This window comes from Cheilinus undulatus, linkage group 13, assembly GCF_018320785.1.
Source record: "Cheilinus undulatus linkage group 13, ASM1832078v1, whole genome shotgun sequence".
Taxonomy (NCBI): domain Eukaryota; kingdom Metazoa; phylum Chordata; class Actinopteri; order Labriformes; family Labridae; genus Cheilinus; species Cheilinus undulatus.
The window spans coordinates 23,729,682-23,742,738 of record NC_054877.1 but is presented as its reverse complement, the minus strand read 5'-3'; the positions used below and the strand labels follow the sequence as shown (position 1 = coordinate 23,742,738).

The window sequence follows — 13,057 nt, the reverse complement described above, 5'->3', positions numbered from 1 at the left end:
TCAGGGGCCCGGTCAATTCTGTGGGCAGGCCCGCTGGCGTGGCAGGACTTTAAACATATTTATTTGATGTTTCAATTCAATGACAAGTACGGAAAGCATTTAGTCATGTAACTGGATTTTTTAAAACTACAACTTCAAAACCCTTATTCAACCAAGAGGAGCCACTGAGAGCAAGCCCTCTTTTGAACTGACTTAATTACGAAGCAGTAAAAATAGAGGAAAGTTTCAGACATGTGTAAGTTAAACTATAGAAAAAGCAAGCAGAGGTCTTAAGGGAAAACACTGATTTAAAGAAAACATGCGTTCACACTGCTCTGTGTCAGTTTGAAGAGATTTATATTGATGAAAAGGGATTAGCTTGTTCGATTTTACAAGCTCGTGCAGATTGGTATGCTGTTCTCTTCTCACTACCAAAGACTAACTCTATACTTTCTCCTTTGTATAAAACGACGAAGCATTTAATGGCCAACACACTAATAATCTTTCAGCAGAAATCTTTGCATCTTTGATTTCTAACTTGCTCACACACTTCAGCAAATGCATAAGCCAGGGCGAGTAATACACTTTCTATTGTTGAGGGTGTTCTGGTGGAGCGTGATCAGTGTAATGTTTAATATGTCCCTCACTTAGTCCACTCCAATTAACCAGAGCTCTATTATTCCCCAGGGACTCTTACACAGGCAGCCATCGTTCACACACGCACGCACTCACAAAAAGGGCCAACGGACACACTATCATTAAAACCCCCTGTTTTCCCCTGCTGCTCGCTCCATGTCATATTCATGTCACGTTGAGAGCCCACGCTCAGTGTCTGCTTGTATTTTCTGGCAGCAGACTCAGTAGAAATGTAGCTCATAGTTTCCTGCATTCAAACACTTCTTAATATGCTGATAAAAGTTTCAATATGAGACTTTCTTTCTCAGGGTTTGTATGAGTCACCACACATGACAAAGCTTGTTAGCTGTGTTTCTATTTGCTCCCCCCTACTGAGCATAAAATCAAATCTTCCAACACAGAAACACACTTTGTTTTTTACAGCTGGAAAAATATGCTCACAATAAAAGAATAATACAGCATTGTTGTTGCTGTGTTTCATTCTGTCTCTTGTTATCATTTTTTAATAATATATCATGGTAAATAATAGATAAGAGCAGGGGCTTAGCTAAGGGGAGCAAATGAAGGACTGCGCAGTGCTGTTATTGTGACCTAAGGCTCTCAGAAAAAAAACAGTGTACTCTACTATAGTGTGAAAAGACATTAGTAGGTATCTGCTTAATGCCGTGACATTTGCAAAGGGACTGTTATGCAATCCACAAATTGAAAGTCGGTTGCATGAACGCCCGACCCTAATATCTTTCTGGTTTACATGGGGGGCTGCGCAAGGCTGCAGAGTTAACAAGTGTTATTGTTTTGTACTCACATTGTGCTTGGTGAGGCTGGAAATATTCCCTGCTATCGCCTGAAGCCACTCCAAACAGTCCTCAGGAGCAGAAAACTGTATAACTCCACTGCAAACTCCATCTACAGCTATGACCTGGAAAGCATTTTTCCTGAAAGATTCAAGACAAAAACAAAGCAAGACCAAAAAAAAGGGTCATTTTTCCATTTTCAGACCATTAAATACATACCACATTTAACCCATCACTTTTTTCATCAGTCCTCAAGGTTAAAGGAAGCTTTTGTTTTGTCAAATAGGAAATAAAAACAGCTGGCAAGGACTAGAAAATTATACACATAAATAATTTTATCAAAGTATTCCACTTCATTTTATCCCAGCATGTAAGAGGAGCGGTAGTATTCTTTTATTTCTGCCCAGACACTTAACATTTTTCACTCAACTGGGCTAAAAAAGCTACACGGTTTCCTCAAAACCTCCAAAAACATGTCTTCAGGCACTTTGAGGAAACGGAAATACACTGTGTGCACAAATCATCACCTTAGACTAAAATGGCAAGCACACAGTTCCTAATGTTCTCTTCTAGCAGTTTCTTAAAAACATTTGGATTCATCAAGCTAACCGGCTGACGACTGATGTCTAATACATCCCACCTTTTATCTCTGCCTTTGGTCTCTAACAAATTATTTTTTTACGATCATTTTTTGTGCCTATTTGTCTTTATTAAGACAGAATAGCTAAAGCGAAACAGGAAATATGGGAAGAGAGAGAAGAGGGGGAGAAGACATGAATCAACCTGGGCCTAGACAGACTAATCCTGTGAACAGTGCACTGAGGATTAAAGCCTCCATATACAGATGCCTGTTCTATCCACTGAGCTAAACCTGTGCCTGCTCTCTTATAATTTCTATATGCATATACAGTGCTTAACAAATTTATTAGACCACCACCCAAAGTAAGGTTTATGCCACAGCTGCCCTAAATAAACAGCATTGGTAATTACCAAAATAATGTTTCCGCAATGGTTAATACACCAATATGTAGAAGCTCTTTAACCCAAATGATATTTTTAATGCTAAAGTATAATTATTATTGTTATCCATGAATTTTCAAATTTACTGATTTACAAAAAAACTTGAAAAAATAGTAAAGCACATTATTATTTCTTGATTAATATGTCAAATTATAGTTGTTTACTTGCATTCCTGAACAGAAAAAAATTATTTTAGTGGTTGAATGTTATGCTTGATTAATTTCTGACTTCTCAGAGAAGCCCAGTGAGCCGGCTCAAATTTGGGTATAAAAAAGTGAATTCAGTTTGAAATTCCTCATTCCTGTTCAAAATGGTAAAACGTGGAGAGCTCAATGAAAATGAAAGAGTCCACATTAAAGCACTTCATGATGCTGGATGGTCTCTGAGACAAATATGACAGGGGGTCTAATAAATTTGTTAAGCACTGTATATAAAAACTAAACACAAAAAGTAAGGAAATTTGTATTTGGTAGATTATTTCTTCATTGTAACAATGCTTCTTGGCAATTAATCTTACAGCGTTGGAAAGCCTGTATATTTCCCTTTTAAATGGTGCCACATTTGTAAAGAACATGCATTTGTGGGATGAGCAGCAGAGTTGAGTATGTAGGTTGCACCCAAGAAAAATTTGCCAGGTCTTCTCTGCCACTGCCAAACAGCTTATTCTGCTGTTACTATTGACTCTTGTTTTTGCTATTGCCTCTTGGGGCGACATCTCCCTCACTGGAAAAATGAGTCTCATCATCACTGTAGGGAATCTCAAATACAGAGAGAAATCAAAATGAGATTCTGCAACCAGTGGCAATCCCATATCTCCAGTTTGTGACCGAACTCTATCCTCCAAGATGACAACAGAGACTACCTGACTGACTGCGGAGACTACCTCCAGAATTTGGGAGTGGAGAGGATGGAATGGCCTGCCAGCAGTCCTGACCTCAACCCCACTCAACACTTGTGGGATCAGCTTGGGTGTGCTGTTTGTGTCAGAGTGAGCAACACAACCACATTAACTGGCTGGAGACAAATGTTGGTTGGGAATGGGATGCCATCCCACAACAGTGTGTGACCAGGATGAAGAGGAGGTGCCAGGCTGATGTGGCTTTGTACAGTTATTCCACATGTTACTGAGGCTTCTGTTTGTTGAATGAATAAATTGTTACATTGCCAATATGTCTTGATTCTTCAGACATCAATCATCCAATCCACCAAATAACACAAGATGTTTGGCATTAGAAGAGATTTTGGCAAATGTTTCATGGGCATAATGCACATACTCAGCTCTGCTGCTTATCCCACACATGCATGTATTAAGATTTCGGGATGATTTTTTAAAAGTAAGCCTTAAAAGAGCCGCAACTGGTCACTAAAGAGCCACATGCAGCTCAAGAGCCGCAGGTTGAGTATCACTGTGTTGGTTAAATACTTTGAATGGGGACACATTTTACTCAACACACTCACTGAAAATCTCAAGTATTTTCAAGTCACCGGACTAAAGTCCGAGTCAAGTCCTGAGTCATTGATGTCAAAGTCCAAGTCGAGTTGCAAGTCTTTGATGATATTGTCAAGTCAAGTCCAAAGTAATCAAAATTGTGACTCGAGTCTGACTCGAGTGACTGTAGCGGCCACATCATCGGCTGTCACCTCATGTTAGTATTTCTTTTGATTTAATTTGACAAATCTTAGTCACTTTTTGTTTCCACTTTAAACAATCACATCACATTTTTACATTTGTTAAAATATACTTCACTTTATTGCAGATTGACGGTTATTTTCTGATTTGGGTGCACACAATTTAGTTAACATTCTGTCATTTGCTTTAATTTGATGCTATTTTGGTTAATTTTCAGTATACTCACACTTTCTTTGTTCTTTTTTTGAGATCACCTAACAAAGGACCTGCTGGCTGCCAAAGATGGCCTTTTAAGCCCTGCCCACAGGAAGTGGAGGCCACCAGCAGTGGAGACTGAAGGAGGGGAGACTTGGATTATGATTTGCAAATTAGATTAAGATTAAGTTCTTTTGCTTTGGACTTTTTGATGTCTGAGTAATCATTTATTGTGAAAAGTTTATTTAAATAGGTTAATTTTGGTTGCTTTCTGTTTAAATAAGTTACGTTTAGTTTGTTGTCACTTTAGTTCCCCCCTTGTTTGTATTGGACTAGTCCATTTTGTGTATATAAACCAATCCTCATGTGTTAGTGATTGTCAGGTCTGTTTAGTTATGTCTTGTTAAATTGAAGCTTCACCCCCCACACACACACACTGAAAATAGTAATTTAGTACATGCTAGTTGAGATAGTTTTTCACTTTTCAGACTACAAAGCTAGCTTAAATGACAGCAGGGAAACATTTAGGAAACTTTTTAGCTTACGATAGATTAATTTATTTGTAAGGTGCCTGATGAATAATTGGTTACATGACTTTATGTAGCCAGTATAGCTGCAAAACATGAGACAACAATGCCACCAATATTGATACAGCCTGATGTTATAAAGCTGTTTCATTAGTCTGTTATAAATATAATCTTCAGGGGTCTACGCTGATGTTACATTGTTGATTTTTGCCAGTACTTATGCTGAGTCACTCTCTTGTTTCTCAGCTCCATTAGTCACCATCCTCTCTCTTCTCTCTGCCATTGCATCAAACTGTATCAGGATGGGCAAACTGGCTTTTTTAGATAAAGGCTTGTGTGTGACCCAGTGCCATTGAGCCAAATTCAATCCTTGCCAGAAAAAAACAGCTTGCTACCAAAGTGAGTACCCACATAGTGCTAAAAGTAGGCAACTGGGCTGCTCTGTGGGAATGAGAGAGACTGCATTCTCCATGTTGAAAGTTACTGTACTGTTGGATCTACTTTGAAAGTACTATTTTAAGGTGGAAAAGTTACATATTGTTGCTTAAAGCTGTCAAATGCTTCCCTTGTTCACTTGTCTGTCTGCTGTTCTGTGCTGAACAGGCATTGGATAGTGGGTGCTGAGAGCTTTTTCATTGAAAACAGCTGCCTGCTACAACTGAAAATGACTCGAGGAGAGCTGTTGAAGTGAAATACAACTGTAAAATTGTGGGCAGGCCACATTAACAAGTACTTTCAACCTACTATTAAGCTTCATAAAGCTGAGCTGAGCTTCAGATTCACCCGATAATCCTCTGCACTCTTTCTCTATGAGCAAACCCTGTTCTCTGTCACACTCTTTGAAATATTGGTGTTTTAAATGTATTGATTCTTGCCCCCTAAACTCAGAATTTTCTGTTTTCAACACACAAGTTCAAAAACTAGGGGTCTATGTGAAAGTCCAAGACATTGCCCTCTGAATCTTTTACTATTCACCTTTCCTTAACCTCGATGAAGAAATATAGGGTCATGAAAAGGTGGGTATAAGAGGATTGGAAAAAAATAACTGCAGTGATAGGGGACGTAACTGCACTTACACTAGGTGTATGTTAAGGATGTCACGGATGTGACACAGGTTTGTTGTGTAAAAACATCAATTACTGTTGATAATCTACAAAATTCACATCCATCACCTACTGCTGTGGTTCTTAAATGGTGTGGCAAGGTCCAAGGCAGGTTTAGGTGTGCTGTGAGAATCTGTACAACTGTGTGTTATTTCTATAACTATACAAAAACTAAAGATACTTTTAAAAAGAGGCTATTTTGCACAGATATGTACATGGAGTGCTTCGAGATTTCGGCCTAAAAAATAAAGTGTGAAAACCACTGGCCTGGTGCATTCTCTGTGTTGTTTAATGCAGCAATTGAAACGTGAAAAACCCTTGGTGATAAATGTGAACACACTGAGTTTTGTAGCAGTCAGCTGCTGTCATAGTCTGAAGATCTGACAACACCTGGATTTTTTTTTTTTATTGTATAGAATGAATGTTTTAAAACTCTCTATATCTATTTTATGAGTGTAATAAAATCACCTAGTCTCTTTTTTTATCTTTAATTTTTGCTTATTTCTGAGATATTAACAGTATTTTACTATAACCCCAGTTCTGCCTCACTTTGAGCTTATAAATAACATATGAAGCACTTTGAACTGCAAACAAGCAGTCCAACATTACATGTATTTACTTTCCTCGTCTCATTTCTATAAATTATGATTAAAAAAAACATGTCTTAGCACTAATAGGCTATCAATAATTAACATATTCAAAACAGCAGAAATCAGACTTAATAGATTTGAAAATGGCTGTGATCAATCTTTCACCTCAATAATCTTTCATTTCTCAAAATAGCAACACAAATGTAGTTTGTATTACTAACTGAAACTTGAGAATGTGAAAAAAAAATGAAGAGTGAAGATTATTGTATTAGAGACGACAGTTTTATTATCTGGAGTATTCTTTGTTTACCCTCCTGTCGTACTAATCTAATTACATGAATCAGAATATTGGTTGTGAATTACTGTTTAATTTGTAAAAATCTGTTAATTTCATCGACAACAATGACCAATAAAAATCATTGACAACCTTTTTTTCATGAGGAATACAAGACTAAAACTGGCAATGATAGATCTATGGTGATTAAATGACATAAACATAAAAAAGTAATGACTAAAACAAGACCAAAATGTTTCTGGCCTGTTAGACATTCAAAATCCACATTTCTTCACTGTACATAAAACCTGTAAAACAAAAGGAGAGATTTGGCAGAGCCTATTCAAAGTATGCCAGTATTTCCTTTCCCTGTTGGTATAATGGTCAGGCGTCTGAATACTTCTGTCTATACACTATATGAAATCCAAGGCTGTATTAGCTTAATTTCACCATGAAAAAAAAATGTTTTCCATAGATATCTTAGTTATAACAAGTAAGATAGCCAAGCACTTTTGTATTTGTTCTGTGCTGTGAAATTTTGCTGCCATGCTATTCAGAGATGATGAATGAGTGATGAGCAGGAATCCTACTGCCTGATGTTATGCCAAAACATTAAATGTGCAGTACTGTCCTTCTTGAAGAAACAGATCCATTGTTTGGTAACTTAAGAAATAAATCACTTTAAATCAAGAGACTGTGAGAGCTGTTGTGGTTTTGAATGCTATTGCTATCATCTCTAGTTACAGTGGTTTGATCTCACAGGCATTCAGAGCGTTGCAGAGCAGCCCGCCACAAGCAGTTGTGAGCAGTTTCAACTCCACTTGATGAAATCTTTGATCTGAACTGGGCTTTAGCGAATTTGAATAGCTCTTACCATGATAGATACTAAAATACTTCCTCAGTATGGAACCCTCCTAACCAAAAAGGAATATTCAAAAAGAACTAAAGTAAGAAAAATAATGGAAACTAACATTTTATATGGGGATAATTAGGAATAAAGTAATAAAGATAAGAGGTTGAGCCTCTCTCTTTATATTATTATTATGCATCCTTATAGGTAATAGACTTGAACAGGGTCAAATGAGATAAATGTACCTATCATTTCTTATGTAATGAATAAAGGGAAGTATTAATAGAATTCTTAATAGCAAATGACATCAGAAGTCCACTTCATAATTTGTCTGTGCTTAATCAGATTCAAAGAGCTGTTTGGCTTATTTATTTGTTTTTTATACTCTATGGCAGTTAAAAATAGCATTCATACAGATGAAGGATGGCAGTCTGTTCCTTCTTAAGAATTCAGGGAGTAAAAGATCTGAGCACTCCCATCTTGAAGTGCCTTGGAGGGACATAGCAGCTCTGCAGCAGAATGCTGTCTGTGACCCTTCACTGCAAAGTTGTGCCGCTCACCTGCAGGCGTCAGAGCCCGGCATGTACTGCGACAGGCGGGAGTGTAGAAGCGGAATAAGGCGCAGGTCCACCCATCTCTTCTCCCAGCGCAGCCCGGGGGACGTGGGCCAAGATGAGCAGGACAGCGTGTCCTGCAGAAGTGTGAAGCACAATTTAGAAAGCCTTCATTTCACACCTCGTACATTTCAAACAGTTGACATGTCAAGAGCTCCAGTCCTGCTGCTGCTGCAGCGGCTGCTGCTATTTTGCCGCAGGTGCACAGGCTGGCCGAGTGAGCATGGGCTGCAGGGAAAAGCTGATTCATTCTCCTTAACAGATAAAGATAGAGCATCCAAGTCATCAGCCAGCAGTGACAGCTGCATGGAAACAATTTTGTGCTACCAGGAAAGGAGCTGCTGCATGGTTACAGAGGGACAGTAATAGCATCAGAGAAGTTTAGAAGTTTAGCATCAGAGAAAAGTACCGTGTTGTTGGGATGGTAGTTCAAGTGCAGGCCGCTATCGCAGAGAGGAGACGAAGTCCCACTACTCTGGTCACTGGGGATACCTAAGAGAGCATGCACACACACAAAGAGCCAATAAGATTAAGTAACAGCTCCATCTATTTCAAGGTTTCCAACTGCAGTGAATCACCGCTATCAACAAAAGTGTGTTACTTTGTTCTCACACAGTGTCAGCTCTTCCTCTGTGCCAATTTGTATTCAGCCGACTGGTTAGATGGCCAGTCAACCTAGCCTATATACCTGTATGAAAGGATTTGATAGAAGGCTTTTATGTCTGATGATGAGCTCAAGCATTCCTATGCAAGAGGAATAAAATGCACCACAATGAGAGATGTCAATTCTTTCACTGGAGCATCTTTAGTGCAGCTTGAGATGTGTCCTTTTCCCTCTCTTCTCCTTAACTGAGTGGCTTTTTTTAGTGCTTGACAGGAGTCCAAAATGTGAAGCAATTGAATTCTTTTTTTTTCATAAAGTAGCTCTCCAGGCTTGAGTTAATCGTCTCCAGGACAACCAAACCTTGACAGAAAATCATACCGGCTATAAATACTCTTACTTAATTATTTTGCACTGTTATTATGGTTGTCATGTACTACAATTAAACAGGTTTCTTACAAGTGCAGTCCTCACACAGGGGCAGTTTCAGGAAGGCTGGAGTCTTCTTCAAGAAGGAGACGGTGAGCGTCACCTCTTCGCCTGCGTTTCTTAAAACCTGGACCTGTACGGCAAAAACACAAGATTCTTTTTTTAACAGCAGCTTTGAACTGTGATGTCTTACAGCAGATACTGTATCTTGCAGTGAGGAAACATGGAGTGTGAATGTCTGAGTAAGAATGGAAGAAGATAAGAAGGTTCAGCAGACACTGAAGTTCTGCTGCTTACATGCTTATTTGTGCAGCTACATTAAAAAAAGACGAATGAAAAAAATCATGTCAAAAAGATAAAAATCGTAAAATGAGACAAGATAAGCTGCTGAGAGGGCTTGAGCAATGTATGAAAAAAAGAGATATGAGCTGACAGCTTACCACTTCCTCGTGGCGATAACTTCTAACGTTTATTCCATTTATCTAGAAACAACAACAGTAACAGAGTTAGGCTAAACAATACCGCTGCTATCATATCACTCCAGCTCTGTCTTCAACATGATTAATGAGCCAAGCAACAGTAACTGTTACGGCATCTGTGCCGAAGTCTATAAACAAGTGAATCTCATCCACAGTTGCCATGAATACAAAGCGCCTTTGGCTGCCTTGTAAATGTTGCCTCTGCGGCCTAAGAGCTGAGAGAAATGAGATTTGGGAAATATTTTTTCGGCGAGAGCAAATAAAAGCACCCGGATGTTGCAATTACATACAGGGATGCATACTTTTTCACAGTTTTGTGGACATGTGGCTCTTGAATTATTAAAGATATACTCTGTGTTATCTTCTAGCAGGATGAGGTGTATAAACAGGCAAAATGTGATTATTTTATATGCATTTCACCTGAAGGATGCCATCTCCAATGAAAAGCAGCCCAGAGAGTTCAGCTGCAAACAGAAAATCACTGCAGTTACATGAAGAGTATAAAAGAAGGAGATGTAAATATGCACCAGAAATAACAACCTACCTTTTTGTTCTTTTGATATTTTTGATATCACAACAGGGATTTTATGCTCAGCTCCACCCTAAGGAGAAAAATCAAGTTAAAGTAAAAAAGTAAAGGTGTCAGAAGCACAGAGTGAGACAAACAGCACTCAAAAAGACACTCGATTTTCCGGTGCATCACTCTGTGAAGTGCTTTTGCAAAGAAATGATCAATAACACTTGTTCAGACTTAATTTAAAAGTATTTGGGAGGAGCAGTCTAATCAGCCGGGATCTAAATTACCTTGATGCTCAGGCCGAACCCTCCGATAGTCTGCCTCCTGATCGTTACAGTCCTCTCCTGCAAGAGATTCAGTTCAAAAACAAGAAATGAGTTCAGACTGAGGAGGAACCTGAGGGAGCTCTTGAATCAAAACAAGAGGGGGGAGCGGATGCTTTTTTCAGAACTAAGAGGAAAGTGAGGGGGGCAGAGAGTGGAAATGTTTTTATGAAAACCTTAAATGAACTTGTTAGTCTGGCCTTTTATCCAGTCTGTGCTTGTTTTGCCCGAGACTTTTACAGTCATCCATCACACTTGTTTATCTTCTATACTTATAGAAGCATTTTATATATGTCATGAAGTCTGAGGGGATATTATTTAAAATTTGTTGGTGTAAAATAGTGCTAATGGTGGAAGATTACCTTAGCTTAGATTAGAATAGCATAAAACTGGAGACAGTGGCAAAGCTAGTCCAGTTCTGTGCAAAAGCAGAAAAATCTGCCTAGCAGCAGTTTATATTTTCTCTTATGTCTTATAAAAACATGATACTGACAAAAAACCCCTCATATCTCCAATATCACCACTTTTAAAGGAATGAAAAAAGCAATATTTTTCAACACTTGACAGTCATAGGCAGCATCTTTTTGACAGTTTTTATAGCTTTAAAATGTGTGAAACCCCACTGACAGATGTAAAGGCACATAGCACATATTTATGAAAGAAATCAAATTAAATCATGAAAATTTGATATATGGTTTTGGCCATTATAACATGCTCTAAGTACATCTAACTGAACAACAGTTTATATGTGACAACAGTAGAAAAAATGAGTCACTGATACATGTTGTTAATCAGCAGATAATAGAATATTTCCAGTGTTTCCCACAGCATTGTTGATTTTGGCAGCTATTTTTGATTTTAGTCTCAAGATTAAAATTCACATTAGTATCGGTGCTCTATGCCAAACCTGGGATCCCTACATTCTACAGCGCAGACATAGAGGCGTGACAGATGCATAGTGATTTGACAGATTTACCCACAGTGAATAAATTTTCTGGATTTTGAATGTCCAATGAAAAGTAAATAATATTTTAGTCTCATTGATGAAAACTAAACATACTAGTACTTTTTTTCTGAATTTAGTCATGATTGATCCGTTTTTAGCCAGTCTTAGTCTCTTCTTTCTTATGGAAAAAAATGTTGTCGACTAATGTTTTCAGTCATAGTTTTAGTTGATTTAATAACACTGTCAACTTTGTAAAAGAGATTGCTCCACAAGATGATTTTGAAGATGCCTTTGTTATGAATTTTTTTGGTGCCTCACATTTTGCTCTTGGATGTACGTCGCTTTGGATAAAAGCTCCTGCCAAATGACATAAGAATCTGAAATTATTTTTTGACAATGTAATTTTCAGTGTGGGGCTTTTCTAGATTAAAGTCAAAATAAAAAGAAAAAAAGTAGAATTCTCAAGGAAAAAGTTGAAATTTCAAGAATAAAGTTAACATCAAAGGGTAATGCATAAACTATCAGAGGTCAACAGGTAATACTAATACTCACGTCTCTACAGAATGCCTTGTATCAGTGAACAGGTGAAACTATAGTCTGGATTTAACAACAACAAGATTCTTTCTCCTTTAGCTCATAAACAGTGTTGAAGATCTGCTGTTTTTATAGTAATAAGCTTTGACTATATTCTTGACTTTTCTATTTTTTTCCTGACCTTTCAACTTTAATCTTTCACTGTATTTCAACTTTATTATTGGGATTTCAACTTTTATCTTGAAGTGCACAGCATAGTTCTTTGCTTCACCTATGGCCCCTCTTCCGTAGAGGGGAGTTGTTCTTGACTGGATGAGCCAAGTGGTGTTGCTCACACTTTTGCAAAATGTTTATTAAAGTAAATCTGTTCCACTTGATTTCAAAATTAAACAACACATTTAATTCTTAGCATTTATTATTTCTGACTGTTAATCATTAACTTCCTCTGAATTCTGCCCATCAAATTTGAGACTTGAAAATATATACGTTAATTTTCCTACCTTGGATTTTGGCATCAGAATTTTAAGACTTGGACTTTGTTTCTGTTTGTGAACACTGAAAATAAAGTTGAAAATGAGTAACTGAAAATGTGAAGAGCTGAACCCAGAGGCAAAAAACTGATTAATAATTTAAATGCAATAACATTCAGTGCTAGAAAATTCTACAAAAGATGGAACAGATTTACTTTTGTGACTCAAACAGAAAAAATAACTGAAATTGTAGCTCTTTCCTTAAAAGGAAACTTGTTGGGTTTGTGTACACGGGTCAGAAATGTGATATTTGTTATTTATTCCAATTTAGTGATTCAGACCTGACATTGTGATGATGACTGTATGCAGGCTTGTATCCACCCACAATTTAAGATATCCTGTCCCTTAAAACACACTGTTTGTCTGATAAAGGTCTAACACCAGACTGTTGCCACAAAAATGAACGTAACATATGAATAAAAAGCTTCTGGGGGGTGTTTGTTTTGAAAGGACATCCCGCTGTTTCACCTGCTTCCAGTCTTTGTG

The 13,057-nt window shown here is 37.8% G+C and overlaps 1 protein-coding gene across 3 annotated transcripts in view; it reads right to left on the bottom strand.

Moving 5' to 3' along the window:
- sntg1 (syntrophin, gamma 1) overlaps positions 1-13,057 on the bottom strand; it is a 65,047-nt gene that overhangs the window by 22,104 nt on the left and 29,886 nt on the right. For all 3 annotated transcript variants that reach the window (XM_041802426.1, XM_041802428.1, XM_041802427.1), the window contains 8 exons: positions 10,526-10,582; positions 10,266-10,323; positions 10,142-10,185; positions 9,683-9,724; positions 9,273-9,375; positions 8,622-8,704; positions 8,159-8,289; positions 1,421-1,550 (listed from right to left, as the gene is read on the bottom strand). In XM_041802426.1, the coding sequence (XP_041658360.1) occupies positions 1,421-1,550; positions 8,159-8,289; positions 8,622-8,704; positions 9,273-9,375; positions 9,683-9,724; positions 10,142-10,185; positions 10,266-10,323; positions 10,526-10,582 (648 nt within the window). The remainder of the gene's footprint in view (positions 1-1,420; positions 1,551-8,158; positions 8,290-8,621; positions 8,705-9,272; positions 9,376-9,682; positions 9,725-10,141; positions 10,186-10,265; positions 10,324-10,525; positions 10,583-13,057) is intronic.